General features: G+C 33.9%; 1 protein-coding gene across 2 annotated transcripts in view; it reads left to right on the top strand.

Moving 5' to 3' along the window:
* The window catches only part of LOC111148333 (EPH receptor A6), an 874,015-nt gene that overhangs the window by 635,715 nt on the left and 221,044 nt on the right, over positions 1-17,256 (top strand). For both annotated transcript variants that reach the window (XM_022504851.1, XM_022504843.1), the window contains 3 exons: positions 2,138-2,246; positions 5,396-5,469; positions 8,306-8,431. In XM_022504851.1, coding sequence (XP_022360559.1) covers positions 2,138-2,246; positions 5,396-5,469; positions 8,306-8,431 — 309 coding nt within the window. The remainder of the gene's footprint in view (positions 1-2,137; positions 2,247-5,395; positions 5,470-8,305; positions 8,432-17,256) is intronic.

The following is a 17,256-nucleotide window of genomic DNA, read 5'->3' as shown; positions in this document are numbered from 1 at the left end:
TGTATTATTTTTTTAAAAACGTGCATATAAGTGGACCCATGCAGTTCAGACTTGTGTTGTTCAAGGGTCAACAATATGTTAATCTTCAAAGAAGAGTGTCTAGGATTTCTGGTGCAGAAGTTAAGAAACAATTACACAGGTATATGCATTTTTCAAATTGTCACAACTTAATATTCTGTTATTCAATTAAAATTTTAATTGAAGCAAAGTTCATAAATATGTAATTACAAGGGTGAAAAAGAAGATACATTAGTAAAACTGGCAATTTGCTAAGTAATTATTTAAGTTAAACAACACAGTGTTCTATAATAAAGTAATCTGATTTTCAAAAGGCCCAAGTACATAATCTTCTCCTCCATCTGAATTTTGAATATATGGCCCCAATAAATTATTTGCTACCTGGCTATTGTGAAAATATAAGCTCCAGTTTTAAAACTCTTGAACTATATTATATATTTTACAAATACAACAGTTTTGCTAAGTAAGTGTTTTCTTTTTAAATGCCATCTTCTTTATCTTCAAAAAGTTAATGTTGTTTTCTGTAACATCTATTCTTTATAATTTGTTATTCAATAATTTTCAGTGTGAAAATGTGACATTTTAGAGCACACATTAATTCCCACAATATCAGTGCTATTTTGAAGATTAGGAAATTCATTGAGGACCTAATAAAACATCTTCACATTATTGGATAAGATGCAACACTTTAACTTTTATCTGGACAGATTATGAGCTAAAAGAAATAGATGCCTGAATATATCTTAATTAAATCATACTGATGAAAATCTAATTCCAAGGTTTAATGGATTTCTTACTGAAACCTGAACATAAATGATTTTTAATTTTATTTACATTTAGATTTCTCAAAAAGCCTTTTGAATGCTATGACTGGTTTCTTACTCAAGAATAGCTTTCAATGTTCAGATATTTTCTAGTAGATATTTCATTTTTATTGAGGAAGTTACTACTCTGGATTTAGATTTGCACATAGCATACTGCATACTTGATTCCCAGAAGAAGATCTACTTCTGTGAAAGTCTTGAAGTATCCAAGTTTAATAAGTTGTTGTATTAGAAAATTAAATGTTTTTCGGTTATATTCTTTCTTTGGTTCAGTTTTCTGTGTGTAAATGATTTGATTAATAGGCTTTTACAGTAATCAAAATAAAAATCAAGCTTTATTCTAGTTAAAGGAGATTAAGGGATTGATTGACTCAATATTTTAGAATATTGGTAATTAACTGAATTATTACTTCAAGGTATAGCATAAGGAGAAATGAAACAAAAATCTGAAGGTTGAATTCTGGTGACGATCATGTGTAGAGTTGGGCAAGTTCTGTACCTTCCCTGGGCTTCAGTTTTCTTGTCTCTGTTCCTAAGCAATAGTTCTTATCCTATTCAATAAAAAATATATCTGATTAAAACTTCAATAATACATAAAATAAGAAGTGCCAATTAATTAATTAAACTAATATTTTTAAAAGATTCCTGGGAAGTAGTAAAAGCATCCAATATAGTTTTAGATAGTTTTGTCAATGAAGAATTAATATGTTGATACCATATGTTATCTAGTCTTCTTTTCAAAAAAGGAAGCTTTCAAATGTCATTTTTTTGATTACTGCTAGACATCTAAGAACTTACCATGTACACCCTTGTGCTGTAGAGTGAGAGTTCTTAAATTTAGTGTTTGAATTAAGCTCCATGAAATATAAAAAAGCTCATTCTTAAGTGAATTATGCAGTAGTCTTTCCACTTTGTGGAAATAGACACCAAACAGTGGGTAAAGCCTAGTCTGTTGATCAAAGTGTTTAAGGAAATAAATTAGCAATTACATAAACAAAATCCTTTTAAGTCCATCTGCTGATTTAAATTTGCAACAAATATTTAATCCTAAAATGTGGGATACTAAGAATCCATCTACTTTATTTGTATTTTTCTGAAAAAAGAAGAAAAAGTGATGTGGGTTATGACCTCAACCTTCAGCCCTTTAAGTTTGCATCCTGTGTGCCAAATAAAAGCAAATACAGTACGGATTTTTGGTGTCCATTACTATATTTTCAAGTACATACTAAGTTGTAAAATAATTTTGGTAGTGAAATGTCACCCAGGGAAATTTTAATATTGTATTTGTGTTTCAGCTTCTGACATGGCGGCGGAACAGGGACAGATTCTCGTGATAGCCACTGCGGCTGTTGGGGGATTTACTCTCCTCGTCATTCTTACTTTGTTCTTCTTAATCACTGGGAGGTAACTAAAGCACACCAGATGATTATCAAGATTTGTGAATAACCATTCTCTTATATACTTTGTATTCATACACTTTTCAACATAACAAACCAGGTCTGAGAGAAAAGGGGATCAGGGGAGATTCTGCTCTAAATGAAGTTTGTACAATAACAGAACCACCTGGCTAGTTCTCTGTTATCAATACACTGCTGAATATGAAAGCAACTAATGATTAGATTAAAACACTTTGAAAGCTATGAATGATAAATTCTTATTCAATTAAGTTACTTCTGAGGTTTTCCTTTGCTACATTCAAATTATCCCATGAAAGGGATTTTTCTTGGGGGAAAAATAATTCAACAGAGAATTTATATAAAAGTTCTTTATAAACTTAGTGTTATAGAATGTATTATATTTATTCATTAAATAGTGAAAGGGTCTGTATTAGTATTATGTTCATTGGTTTTATAAACCTGGTATTACTCCACTTTAGTGTAATAAGGATGAAAATTTAGAGTAACAATAAATTTATCATAACAAAAGACCTAGATTGGAATCCTGACTAGCTGGTCGAAGTGCTTCACCCATCTAAAACTTTTATTTCTGTTTTTGTACATATTTGGTATAACAATGAATTAAAACCATTTATTGGTTTTTTGATATATTGGATTATTACCATGAGCCAAGTACTGACAATACAGAGATGTGAGTAAAGATAGTATGTATGAAATCACATAAAAGAACAAGTAGTATTTCTTATGTAAGCCTTGATATTAAGCCTCAATAGGCCTTTGTCAGATATTGTCAGTATATTACATCATATTTTTATTCCCACAACAGGAACAATAATTCCTGCTAAAATATCAGTAGGGGCACAAAAGAATACCTCAAAAGTTTTCTTGATAATCTGAAAAACACACACATTTCAAAAAACCAATGTCATGATTTAAAAGTGCAAGGAGAATGCCAGCCAAAAACTGTGCCTCCATGAGGACACCTGCCAAAGTATGCCATCTCAACTGGAAAATGTTGATATTGATAATAATCAGAAATGACAAAGAGCTACCTTCAGGGGCAATAGTTCAGTGAACTATAAACACCCTTTGTTTTGTTCATTTTAAAACTTGACTTATGTATCAATATTTTATTAAAATTAATTTTAAAATTATAGAGGATATGCATGTATGGAAAATTTATTACCTACAATTTTAGAGCAGGCTAAAGGTGCAGAGCAATAAATTCACAAGTATTTAGAAGGCAGTTGTCAAAGGTGGGTCCCTCCCTGACTGTAATTGGTACCCATTGGAGGTGTCAGATTTAGTTGTAACAAACCCACTTTTATAGAACTTATCAAGGAAAAGAGAAATACCTGGATATTGTAATGTGGTTGAGTTGAAATGGTGACTTCTTTATGACATTAATTGTAAAAGGGACACATTTACCCATGTGTACTTAAATATTTTCTGAATTAATAGGCCTAGTATTGCTCTTATAATAGAGTATCTCAGAGTCTCTTGTGTTGGGAGACTGATTAGATGATAGAAAAGTCATAGCTATAGTAATAAGAAAAAAGAAAAATATCTAATGAAAGAATGCAGGAAATACTGATAAATTAATCGTAATAGAAAGGACTAGTTTGGGCTTGTCCTGGTGACATCACCAGACACCATTGCGCATCACTCTCCTATTTCTCACTCCCTTTATACCTCATGCTAACCTCTGACAGCTCCTGCCACCATCACAGCTTTTACAACTGTCTTTTAGTGGGCAAAAAACAAATTTTGGATTCTTTAAACCAACTAACCATTTGGTTGAGAACAGAATATTCAATATAATATCCTACAAATACTAAACAGGACCTACAAAATCCTTAGTCATTAGCAGGGGAGAACTGGTTATAAAAACAACAGCAGCAACAACAGAAAGAAGAAAACAAAACCCTATGCATCCTGGTGGAGGTCTAAACTTGTTTGCCAGAAAAAACAAATCAAAAACCCACAAACACAAAAAACAAAACAAAAATCCAAAAATAACAAGTTAGAGTTTTTCTGATCCTATCTAGGACTGTCTTGCAGGAAGAGGGATTAAACACAGTTTTGGTGCAATGAAAGTCACAATGACAATTAGGTTAAAAAAAAATAAACATACCAACACTTAATGTGTTGCTATATGTTTAACAAACCTTTGGTCCTTAGGCTAAATCAGTTTGCCCTAATAAACTTGAGAGCTGGGCTCAAATGTTATCTTTATTTGGGATTTCTAAAGCACAATTTGAATATCACTTAAAAAGATAATTCAATGATAAAAGAAAAATTTGTACTAAATTATTTTCAGCTTTTATTTTCCATGTTTGCCAGCTTATATGACATTAGAAGCTACTTTACTATTCTACATCCTGGGGAAGACAATTCCAATTACACAAGATTAAAAAAAAAATTCATTTTGAAGTATCCCTTAAGCACTTTGATAAGGGGAGTACTCATTGGAAATTATTCTGTAAAAACTCTAAGACATTTCTGAATAAATACTCAGTTTGCCATAGGGTTTGAGGACAAATTCACATTGAGAGATTGGATTGTATACCACAGATGTATTCTGTTTAATCATTTGGAATTAGAAATTTGATGAACTGTCGAATCATATGGATGCTGATGAATTTAATCATGTTGAAGAAATCATGCAAGATAAGCATCTCCCCTTTCTTAGAGCACAATCATCCCAAGAGAGAATGGAACACACCTCTACCAAATTTCTGACATTAAAAAAAAGAAATCATGCTCTTTAGCAATGAAACTAGAAGACAGTTGTCTAAATGCCTGAGATTTTTGACTCAAAAAACATGTTCTCACTTTGACTTTTAATGCTTTTTGCCAGCTCTAACTATTAGAAGTTATATAAGGAAGGATATGTTGGTTATTTCTGATTATAGAATATTCTCTAAGATTCCTATCATTTGGATTAATCAATCCACTTGGGAGTATTTTATTCTTATTTAGGGTTAATTTAGATGTATATAAAAAACCTTGTATGGAGTATTTTCACATGTTATAAATATTTTCATTAAAAAATGGCCTTTATGATAAGAACTTTGCCTATGGGTGATAGGTATTTTAGTTGGTTTTGATTCTCATTCAGTTCTAAAAATAAGATTCTATTTACCTTTTTAAAAGGTGCCAGTGGTACATAAAGGCCAAAATGAAGTCAGAAGAGAAGAGAAGGAACCACTTACAGCAGAATGGGCATTGTAAGTAGTACAGTGACTCTTCCATTGTTTTACATTGTTCCAGCCCTCGGGACTTCATTTTAGACTTACATCCACGGAGTTGAGAAAATCTGAAAAAGTGTACTTCCAGCCTTAAGAGTTTTCATCTGGTTTCCAGGTTTGTTTGTGGAAATTGCACCTGCTTCTCATTAAATGACAGTACTTTTTTACTAATTCTGCTTGCTGAAAAACACAAAGACTGAATATGCTAAAAATACAAGATGACTGCTTATATCTAGTCATTTTCCGCTCACAATGGCTCCTGAATGTGAGTTGGTTTTATTTAGTAGAGCATTAGCCACAGAAATATTAAGGAATTTTTATTCCTTCTTGTAGGGATTGTCATTTTAAACATATAACAAATCAATTTACAATTCATTAACACTAAAAAAGAAAATCAGCTCTTTAACTTTTAGAATATGTATGAAATCCTTGAGCTGACTACAAGGTTATATTCATTTGTAGAATCTCTTCCCAAGCAAGCTATAATTACCACTATAGTTGGTTTGATAATTGCCACCCTCTCCTCCCCAACGCCCACCTACACCTCCACATCCAAATGGCAAACTACTTTGTCAAGACAGTTTCTCTGTCGTGAGACTCTGAATTAACAAGAAAGGGATGTTCTCTAATTAACCGCAATATAGATATAATGTGTGAGGCACATTGTTTAACTATTTAAATTCATCTTTACTTCAAGTTGAGCAAAAGGAATAAGGGACTTTTCAATCTATACCACTTGCTGAAGGGGGCAGAAAGGATTTAAGTGATGGTTTAGAGCTATTTCGGAGGCTCACAGATTTTTCAGGGGTCTGCGGACTATCTGCATAGAATGTTCCCTCCTCCCTCACCCATGTTCTGACTCAGAGGATCCATGGTAGGGCCAAGACACACAGTTTTAGCAAGGTCTCCCTAGTTGCTCTTTTTTTTACAATACGTTTGAGGCTTGCTGCCCTGACAGAGAGCAGAACGCTGACAGCCACTACCAACCATGAGATGAGCTGGAAACACTGTGAACAGTTGCAGAAAACTGGATCCAAACACCTGGACAGATGACATACACCAAGAAACCTTAAGATTCACTGCAGGGCATTTAGTACTGAAATGCAGAGGGAAAAGATGCTCCTGAGGTATTTGTTATCTGTTTCCCAACTAGCAGTTTAGCTTAAACTAAACCAGGTGGGCCCAGCAAGAAGCAGTGAAAATAACCATAAGCAGCCAAAGAAGTAAAAGAAGGATAACAAACAGATGTTTAAGAAGATATGGATAAGTTAAATAAGTAACGAGATAGTCAAAACTGGAGCTAAGTGGGTTTTTTCCCCTATATTGCATATACTGTGTTTACAAAAAAAAAAAAAAAATGATATTAATGCCATAAATCCAATTAGACACCACTAGTCATCTAGTAGTAGCCACTGGATTTGCGTTTAGATTTTTCAATCTGAAAACCACAATTCCTATTAAGTTATAAAAATATTTGTTCTCTTTTCTTCCAATCTAAACTTTGAGAAGTCAAGAAAAGCACAGTACTTCAGAATCATTGTCAGGTCTAAATATACCTAGAATGCTTTATTGGCGTTATTTTGGGAAGTACTAATCTCCTCAAGGGTGCATATCTGGTAGCAGGAGACAGTAGGCAAAAAGTAATGAAAGAAGGCAACAAGCATAGAATTCATGAAGGAAATTCTGCTAAAAGTGGACATTTCATCACCTCCTCTAAACTCACTTTATTTTTCTTTGTTTGCTTTTGAGGTTTTCTTGCAAGAGCATGTTTCTAAGGAAACCTAGCCAATACTTAATAAGGGTATTATACGGTTTTCAAAATCAAAAGCAACAAAACTAGTATCATCCTTCCACTATGCCACAAATTTGTGTTGATATTTTAATCCCTACTAATTCAAAATTATTAAAGGTTTGCTGTGTGATTATTACCTATAAAACCATACTTCAGGCATTTGGAAAGATATGTGTAAGAGATGATCTGTCCTTCAGAAACTAGCAGTCTAACCTGGAAAACTGAAACCAACCAGCAAAACCAAGGAGTATCCACAAGCAGTCTGACTTCTTTAGATACTGGAAGAAATTGTGAATGAATATATAATCACACATTTAAGATTTCCAGGCATCCCTATTCATCATCCTAACTTCCAGTGGACTGTGAGCACTCCATCCCTTTCAAAGAGAGTAGGGGCTACACAGCCAGTGACCAGATTTGGACTTTAGATCCCCACCCTTAACTCCAGGATAGGCGGGGGTAGAGGGGGAGAATTCTTTCCAGGATCATGTGACTTATGGAAGCAAACCCAGGAACAGGAGGGGCTCCATTGTCATTGTCCATTGCTGTGCCAAAGGGTCTGTTCTTCATTGCCTGAGAGTTTCTGGACTGAGGAACAAATTTGGAAAACCCAGTGCTTAGTGCTAGTACAAAGGGTCCAGGAGGGACACTAACAGGTTTGCTTGTTTGGGGGGGGAAGGTCTTTTCTTTTTCCCCCATGTCCAGAGCTAGATCAGGTATGCAATGTATGAGTTGTTATTGAATAAGTGAGCTGATTAAATATTTTACAGAGATATAATAAATATGTTTTCTGGAATCTATCATCTCACTGTCTGTTATACTACCCGGTTGTTTTGCATTAACAGGTAAATAAATTTTTTATTTTAAGTACTCAAGACTTAATGGGGGGTGAGGAGAAGAGAAGTGAATTTAAATAATTAACAAGAATGACTACTTTAGTATGTCAATCCTTGTTTTAAAAATACACAATATGTGTAATCGCTAAACTATTTTAAACTAAATCAATCTTTTATTTTGTTGCAGTACGTTTTCCAGGAATTAAAACTTACATAGATCCAGATACATATGAAGACCCATCCCTAGCAGTTCATGAATTTGCAAAGGAGATTGATCCCTCAAGAATTCGCATTGAGAGAGTCATTGGGGCAGGTAAACACAAAGTCTGTATTTTTGAAGATAAGATTTCTTGATGGTTTTGTGACTGGTTTATCAACATAATATTTTAAATCTTAGTAGTTTTAATCATTGAAAACTTTAAAGAACTGAAAAGTAAAATTATCTTATATATGTTGTTTTTTTAAGTATTATAAACATGTAAATTCATTTTCTAAGCAATGAGAGAATTCACAATTTTTTTTTTAATTCCTATAGTCTTCTTTCAATATGGAGATAACTTACAATGAAACCAAAGTGGTGCAGAAATTTATTTTGAAGATGCAACTTCTGGAGTTTTTCATAAGTTACTATGGATTTACTCAGGTCCCAACGTCTATAGACATATACTATAGTTACTATTTATATTGAGGACCTTGAGGCTCTGCAAGATCCAGAAGTGTTCTGAAAATCATTGAGGATAAAATTAGCTTCAATATAATGTTTTAAGTCATTTCAATGCTAATTAGTGATTTTCCCTATGTAGAATGTTCAAATAGAACACTATTTTATGCAGCTGTTCTGGATAAACACAAATTTGTTGTGAATTGGCTCCCAGAAGTTCACTCTGTATATTACTTAGGACAGAGACTAAGCTACTGTAACAGAGACCCCAGAATATTTAGTCCTCTTTCAAATCTTTGACCTAAGATGTATAGTCCATGTTAGCAGAGTAGCTATTATTCAGGAAGTCTTAAAAGGACAAATTTCCTTTCATTCTTTGCTCTGGCTTCCTTTAGTCTATCATCCTCCTCTGAATGGCCAAAGCCTTCCAGCCTATTAGAAGGAGAAGGAAAGAGTTCAGTCATTTTTTGGGAGGGTGGAGGGAGGGCTTTGTCTTTAAGGTAATAACATGGAAATTGCAAACATGTCTTCAAATCTCAATGGTCCAAATGCAATTACCTGGGCACAAAGAGAGAGAGAGTTTTGGAATATAATCTCTGACTGGGCAGCCATGCATGCAGCAAAGAAGTAAAGGGAGAAGTGTAAGTAGAGAAGGGAGATTGGATCCTGAACAGGGGAATTGTTCTCCCCTAGATACTGGTTATCTGTGGAATCCTTTGGAGACAGCAGAACATACCAAAGTATGGCCATTCCAACTAGGTATCGTGTCTTCACAAAGCCCAAAGAAAGCGGGTGATTATCCTTTGTCTCTTTCTAAAGGCTTTCTTCACCAGAGGGCCAGTTGCACAGTCTGCAGGGACCAATGCAAATGAAAACGTCAAGTCTCTTGTTAAAAAGTTACTAAGAATTTCAAGACCGTGACATCAGAGCTTTAAGCAAATGACAAGGTCCATCTAAACTCAAGACTCTGTATGACTGTTCATGTTAAATGGAATCTGTCCCCTGAATACACAGAAATCTAGCCCTGCACAAGAATTCCAGAGACATTTGGAGATAGCCCTTCCTTATATCACTTTATTCCCTATGCACAGTGAATCATCTCATCTCCTGCAAGGCCAGATCTTCCTTTGAAAGCTGACACAAGGGGCCTATACACTTAATCCTAATGCTCACAGCTGAAGAGGCTATCTTATCAGAAAGATGAAGAACCTGGAATGAAACCAGATTCTCTATTATCTTCTGTTGAACATAAAACACATCAATGGGCATTAAAGGTATAATTGAAAGAGTAATTGCATTATATTCATTTAGTTTGGGGATTCATTTACTTAAGACAGCAGAGAAATAGAGAAGAGAGGAAGCCAAATAATCCCACTGCACCTTGCACTTGGCCTTCATCTTCTGGTCCCCAAGAAAAAGTGGTATGTACTTTTGTACTTCTGTGTTCTCGCCTCATGTAGATTCAGTAGAAGCATTTTCCATTATAGCCTTTTGTGTACAAATTAAATATCAGTGACTGAAATCATAGTGTTGAGAAATAAAATCAAATATCTAAGTGTTAACAAATAAATTATTTTCATTTTAGTTTTTAGATTTTCTTCAGCCAACATGTAAATTTTGCCCTAAAAAAGTAAACATTTGCCAAAGCAAAAGGTAACTGTTAAAGAGACTCTTGTACTATCATATCCCCCCTACCTTGTCTAACCTCTAATATGTTCTATTGGGATACCTCTCATTTGGCAAAGACAGAATATCTAAACCATATAATCAATCCTATACATTAATGTCTCCTTTTTATATTTATTCACCTTTGATTATTTCAACTTTCAAGCAATATGCTGTCCATCTTCAGAAAAATCATAAAAATGCTTTATCAGACAAAATTTTAGCATAACATTCCTCTTTGCATTCCTGGCTAGTAGGACTTTGTTAATTAACCCCTTTCGGTCATATTCCTAAAACTCTATTTGTATGTGGAAAAAACTAGTGAATGTGTGGACATTTCTCATAGCAGCAGAGTGAAAAAAGCACTGTTTGGTCAAACTAAAGAAAAATTAATAGAATTATGTTAACATCTATGACATAATTATGTAACTGGTTACTTGACCAATATTTTACTATAAACATTTTCTATAGATGGTCTCATATCCTTTAGTTTTTCCCCACCTATTTAATTGTTTCTTCTCAGACTCCTACTTTCTCATCATCTGTGTGCATTAGGTATTCCCTTTGGAAACGTAAATTAAATTACTTAAGTGGCAGTGTAAACACGGGACAGAGGTGTGTTGGAGTGGGTGAGATGGGAGAGAAGCAAGATACCAGGTCTTAGCAATTGTCAGGAGAAAGATATTTAGGCCTCATTAAAGCACTGCACATAGAGAGTAGCCATAGAGAGGATACCTTTGTGTATTCCACACAGAGGATATCTTTGTGTAATAGGAAATCACAGTTTGTTACTGAGGAAAAATCAGTAAGACCTATGTGGCTTTTGGTAAAAAAAAATTTTTAAATGCTGTTCTTGGCTCTGTCCAGAGTAGTGAAATGTTCCAACTCTATGCAAAGAAGAGTCTACAGAGTCAGACTGTGGGTAGGCAACAGCTATAGTTGGTAGGCCTCTGACTTCTGGGGTTCCTTTAGTGGGATTAGATTGTGGATGAAATAGAAAAAAAGATGAGGGTTGGTAAAGCTTGTGCTCCCTACAGGCTCATGCTCTTAATTCAGATCAGGTCTAGATAAGTGTGAGTGTTCCAATTTGAATAGTTCCCAAAGTTGACTTGAATTTGGAAGTTAAATTGAAACCGAGCTTTGGAGTCAAACAAAATCAAGTTCTATAGTGATTCTGCGATTTAACAGTTGCATGATTTGGGCCAAATTCTGGGCTTCAATTTCCGCATCTGGAGAATGGGCATATACTGCCTACCTTCTGGGGTTGTTGCCAGACTTAATTGAAATATACACGTATAAACACCTGGCATTCAGCACAAGGGATGCAACAAATCATCTTGACCTGTCTCCTTTAGTGTGTTTTATCATTGAAGTCTTAACATAAATTGATACCTCCTTTGTAAAAATTGAATTTTAACCCTTGGTAACAATAATGCTTACCCTACCTACTTCCCTTTGGAGATTCTTCAATTCTGATGACAATGATGGTGATGATAATGATGATTCAGCACCTACTCAAGGCTTGGCCCTGGATTAAGTGCCTTTTACATATTTCCTTGTAAAACTGTCATAATAATTCCATGAGATAAGAAGTATTATTCTCATTTATAGATATAGAATGAGGTGAAGAAAGAGTAAGTGAATTGCTCAACATTATAAGACTACGTAGTAGAAGGAAGACCTGGAGTTTAAACCCAACTTTGATGGACCCCCAAAATTATTTCTGAGGCCAAAGAAATAATGCTTCAAATAAATAAAGAAGCAGACCATTAAACATTTTCACGGTGGGGGTGGAGAGACACTGTTTTGTGCAAGGCTGTTACATGCTGCCAGCCAATGGGTCTTATTAGAATTATTTTCCTTGCGTTTTGCTCTAAAGAACAAATGTCCTTCTAATGCCAATATTGTCCAATGCCTTTTATTGCTTGTATTTACATTTCTAAAATTTGCCTTCACCTTCTTAAATAAAGGTATGTCTTTCTAGAATATTAAAAGCCCTAATTTAACTAATGATAAGATTATTCAGAATAAGTAAAACATCTTTGAGCAACTGACTTATCAATGTAATTCAAATGAACTGTTTCAGAGAAAAATTAGCAAATCTCATGTTGGTGTAATAAATAGCAATAAATAACATCTTTTTTTTTTTTTTTTTTAAAGACTGCTTTCCAGGCTTCTAATTGGGAGACATAGTATATAATCATTAAATATTTCTTAAATTAGTTGTTAAAAATTTAGTTGTTAAAAAAATTAGTTGTTAAAAAAAAAAAACAAAATAGCTACATTAAAGTTTTAAGAAAGAAAAAAAAAATGGGAAATGTTTTAATCTATAACGTTTTTTAACATGTTCCCTGAGAAATGTTTGTTAGATGGCTAATATCTACTTATAAAAGGCATGGTGCTAATTTTTTTTTCATATTAAGTCACTATGCTTACAAAAACATGTAATCAACCTGCCTTCTACAACCTTTGTTCTGGGATTCTCAACTTTATAACTACCCAAATATTATGTGACAAATCCTTAGAAAACTTATTCAGTATCTAGGCTGAATACACACACACACATATACATATCTATATACATACTTAAAATTCCCTATGTTTCACTGTAAATTTTACTTTTTTTTTTTTAAATGAGTTTTCTAGGGCACTTTTTTTGTGTGTGTATATCACTATCCTATTTAATAGTGGCAGCTTATCTTTGTTCATCAATACAGGCCTGAATTTCCATGAAAATGCACATTTCCATTTAAATGAAGTGAGCAGCTCTGTTGCGTAGGAGACTATCAAGATCATCTATCTTTGACTTTTTGCATCATAAAATTAAATACTGTGGCCAGAGAACTGTAAAACAGAAATTCCCAGGCTAAAAGAACCAAGCCAGATTAGGACAGAATCATTATTTTACACATATCTTGAGTAATAATGAGAAAACTTGTAAACTGAATTTTAATCATGGGCTGGAAAAGGTCATCAAAAGGCTCTCCCTTTTTCAGGGCAGTACTGAACATAAACCATTATAAGAAAAACTTGCCTTGCTGAGAGTATCTGTAATTTTGAAACATTATTCCATTGAGAAAATCACTCTGTGTCTCTAAACCCATAGGGTACCCTCTTATATTTGACCTTCCCTCTTTCCCTAGTCTCAGCGGAAATGCATAATATCTCCCCATCATTCATATTCTGTTACTTTATCTATACAGAACTCATTATTGCCTCTACTATCAGCCTTCTCTGTTCTTGGCTTAGTGTCACCATTTTTCTCTTCCTAGAATAGTTCAGGAAGTTTTAACTGTTGGTTTCTCAGCAATCATCTGCAGGTAAAAGAAAGTCTAAAGGACAACAAAAAGGATATAAAAAGTGAATGACAAACCAGTGATTTATTCAGCCTAATATTTGGTTCTGTTATTGCCATTTCCTTTGAGGTCCTGGTTGTACTTGCTAATGTGCAAGGCAGAGTACTTACTTTCCAGGCCCCTTCTAATTCTCTGCTGCCATCCCCCAACTAGCCGTTCTAGAATCTATTCTTTTTTTTAGTTAGCTTAAAGGAACTCTCTCATCCCCTGTATGATTTTTGTTCCTCTTCTGCAACTATATTGTATTTTTCACAACGTTACAAGAGGAGTGTAGAAAGTGTTCCAAATGCAGTTTCTCAATTCACTTTTTATAAGAAGAAGCTTGAGTTTATGGCCTGCTTTTTTTTTTCTGTATTTGATGAGATGATCTTCTCAAATGCAAATGTTATTCTTGTCCATCCATTGAAAAGATTTATGGTAGAGGTCAGTTTAATTTTCTTTTCCATTCTTAGAAACCCCTTTGCCCAACCAGTTAGACTGAAAATAAGATCAACAGTAGATTCTGGCAAGACTTTTGTGCCTTTTACTTAAGAATTTCATAGCATTCTAAATCAAATGATGTAATGAAAGATGGGCTTTATCCATTCTCCCTGGACATTATAATATGAATAAAAGAAACAGACAAGAGCCAGATAGACCCAGGCTTGAATCAATTTTTCTATTAATTCACTCCATAACCTTTAGCAATTTAGTAATTTCTCAGAAATTTGGTCTGTTCACCTATAAAATGGATTAATAATAATAATAATAATAGCTATCTTGTAGGATTAATATAAAATTTAAAGACAACACATACTGAGGCTCTGTCAGACAGTAGACACTCAGTAAAAGGGCAGAAACATGACCATCGGGTTAAAAATAGTTTCTATAATCAGTTGAAATGGCTGAGTAATGGCACTCTATACTCTTAAAATACTTTTGATATAAACAAAAGTTCTGCCCATACAGAACTCTATTGCCAAACCCATACCAACTCCTTTTTTGTTTTTCTTTTAATTAAACTCAAAACTTAATTTCCCCCTGTATCTCATGAAGTTATATTATATGTGTGTTTATGTGTTTATTTTTACTTTAAGCTTAATAATCATATGATGAAATGACTTCAACAAAAGAAAATTTATTTCAATATCTTAATGTAAAACTATTGTAAACTAGTCATATCAATTTATTCCTGGAACATCTAAAAAATTAATAGGTTGATTTATTAAAGATAGGAATATATATCAATTTCATAGATTTTAATTAATTTTATTTACTTGTATTTCAACTCTCCGTATTTTATTTGGGGAGCCATTTAATGTACATTTGCTATCTTGCACATGCATTTCCTACTCGTGCAAGATGCCTCATATTAGTAGTAATTTGAAAAATGGTTGTAAATAAATAAATAAATGAGTAATTAAGTGAATGACTAGAAGAATATAGAATAATTTCTAAGTAACTCCTTTAAATGACTATGTCTATCTGGTAATTAGCTAAAATGCTAATATGGAGGGTAAGTTAAAGCACAACACAATAAATATGATATAAAATCAAACACATAATATATATAAAGTAAAAGTAAGGAGGAAGAACAAACTTATAGAGAACAATTGTGAATTATAGTAGTTGCAATACTTTATGTTAATAATTGACTTGATAAACCAAACTCTTAGAACTTATTATAGGCCTTTGCATTTGCATAATGAAAAATAGAATCTTAAGGAAAAGATTACATTGTAATTTTACTTTCTATTGTTTGTGTAACAGATGAGGTAATTTTGAAGAATTTTTTTTACTTAAAAAGAACTTAGTAATTTTCCACTTTGATAAATATTGATAAAATATTTGGCAAAATGAAGAAAACTTGACATCTTGTTTTCAAAAAAGTACTCCAAAGAGATAGAGGAACTTTGGGTGCATCTTTTATAGAAAGGAAAAAAAAATGATACATTCTTTTAACACAAAGGGCCACAAGAAAACCTATACATCATCAACAATTTTTGTTCCTTATATTTCATTAGTTATCTCTTGCTACATAACAAATCACCCTAAAACCTAAAACAATTACATTTATTATCTTAAAGTAACTATGGGTCAGGAATTCAGACACAGCTTAGTTCCTATAGGACAATTCACAAGGTTGCTGTGAAGGTGTCAGCTAGGGTTATTGTCTCATCTGAAGGTCTCATGTGATGTTCAGATGGGCAAAAATATACTTGCAAGCTTATTTATATGACTGCTTCCTGGATACAGTTCCTTCAGGGTTGTTGCACCAAAGGCCTTAATTCCTCACTGCCTGTTGGTTAGAGAACAGCTCTGTGGGCCTCTCCAGCAGGCTAGCTAATTTCCTTAAAGCCAGTAAGAGAGTCTGCTGGCAAGATAGCATACTACATTGGTGAATAATGAGATGTGAATTAAGATCATAAATCTTATTACATGACTTGCTTATTTCATACTGTAGTTCATTTAGCATGAGAGAATTAGTTCATTGTTCGCATAGTGATATTTATATTCTCAGTCTATGTGTTTAACTAATGACTTCTGTCTTTGTATCCTGTCCAAGTTATCTTTTGCTATGTGACAATCCTTCACAAAACTAAATGGTTCAAATAATAGTCATTTCATTTACTCATAATCTCTGTGACAGCATTTTGGTATCGGATTTGCTAGAGATGGGGGTTGTCTTCTGGTCTCACCTGGGGTCACTCCTATGAATGATAGTTCAACTGGACAGAGTCGCTATTAGATGGGTGGTCTAGGGGGATCCGGTTTCATATGGATTCTCCCTCACGGACAGGCTAGATGTGACAGTCTCAAGGCAAGTGTCCTAAAGCAGATAAGAAAAAGAGTTGTAAAGTCCCTTTAGGCCTTGGCCCCGAACTCCTACAACATAATGCTAATACTTTTATATTGGTCAAAGCAAGTCACAAGACCCGTTGAGATAACAAGGTGGAAAAATAGATTCTACCTCTTGATGAGAGGAATGGCAAAGTCATATCACAAAGGACATGCATACAAAGTCAGGAAGAATTTATAGTCATGTTTTATAATCTACTATAGAGATGATTACTTGAAAAAAAATGAATCATCATTTGTTAAGCCTGGGATGGATAACAGGTTATGAATTTATTTCCTATTTTCTCTCTATGACCATTTTTGCCTTGCACTCCTAATGAATGATATCCGTGTTTTCCTTATTTAGTGACTACTAGGTAATATTACAACTTGGGTTAGGTACTAGGAGATTTACAGAAATGAATAACAAAGGAGCTCTGGCCCAAGAAGGACATGAAGGAGGGGCGCATGGGTGGCTCAACTGGCTAAGCATCTGACTCTTGATTTCAGCTCAAGTCATGATCCCAGGGTCATGAGATTGGGCCCCATTAGGTTCCATGCTAGGTGTAGAACCTGCTGAAGATTTTTTTTCTCACTCTCCCTTTTCCCCTCCCCAACCCATTCTCTCTCTCAGTCTAA

Source organism: Enhydra lutris, unplaced genomic scaffold (assembly GCF_002288905.1).
Source record: "Enhydra lutris kenyoni isolate GAN:26980312 unplaced genomic scaffold, ASM228890v2 scaffoldscaffold2, whole genome shotgun sequence".
Lineage (NCBI taxonomy): Eukaryota > Metazoa > Chordata > Mammalia > Carnivora > Mustelidae > Enhydra > Enhydra lutris.
The sequence above is the reverse complement of the archived record's forward strand: the minus strand, read 5'-3'. Positions and strand labels throughout refer to the sequence as shown.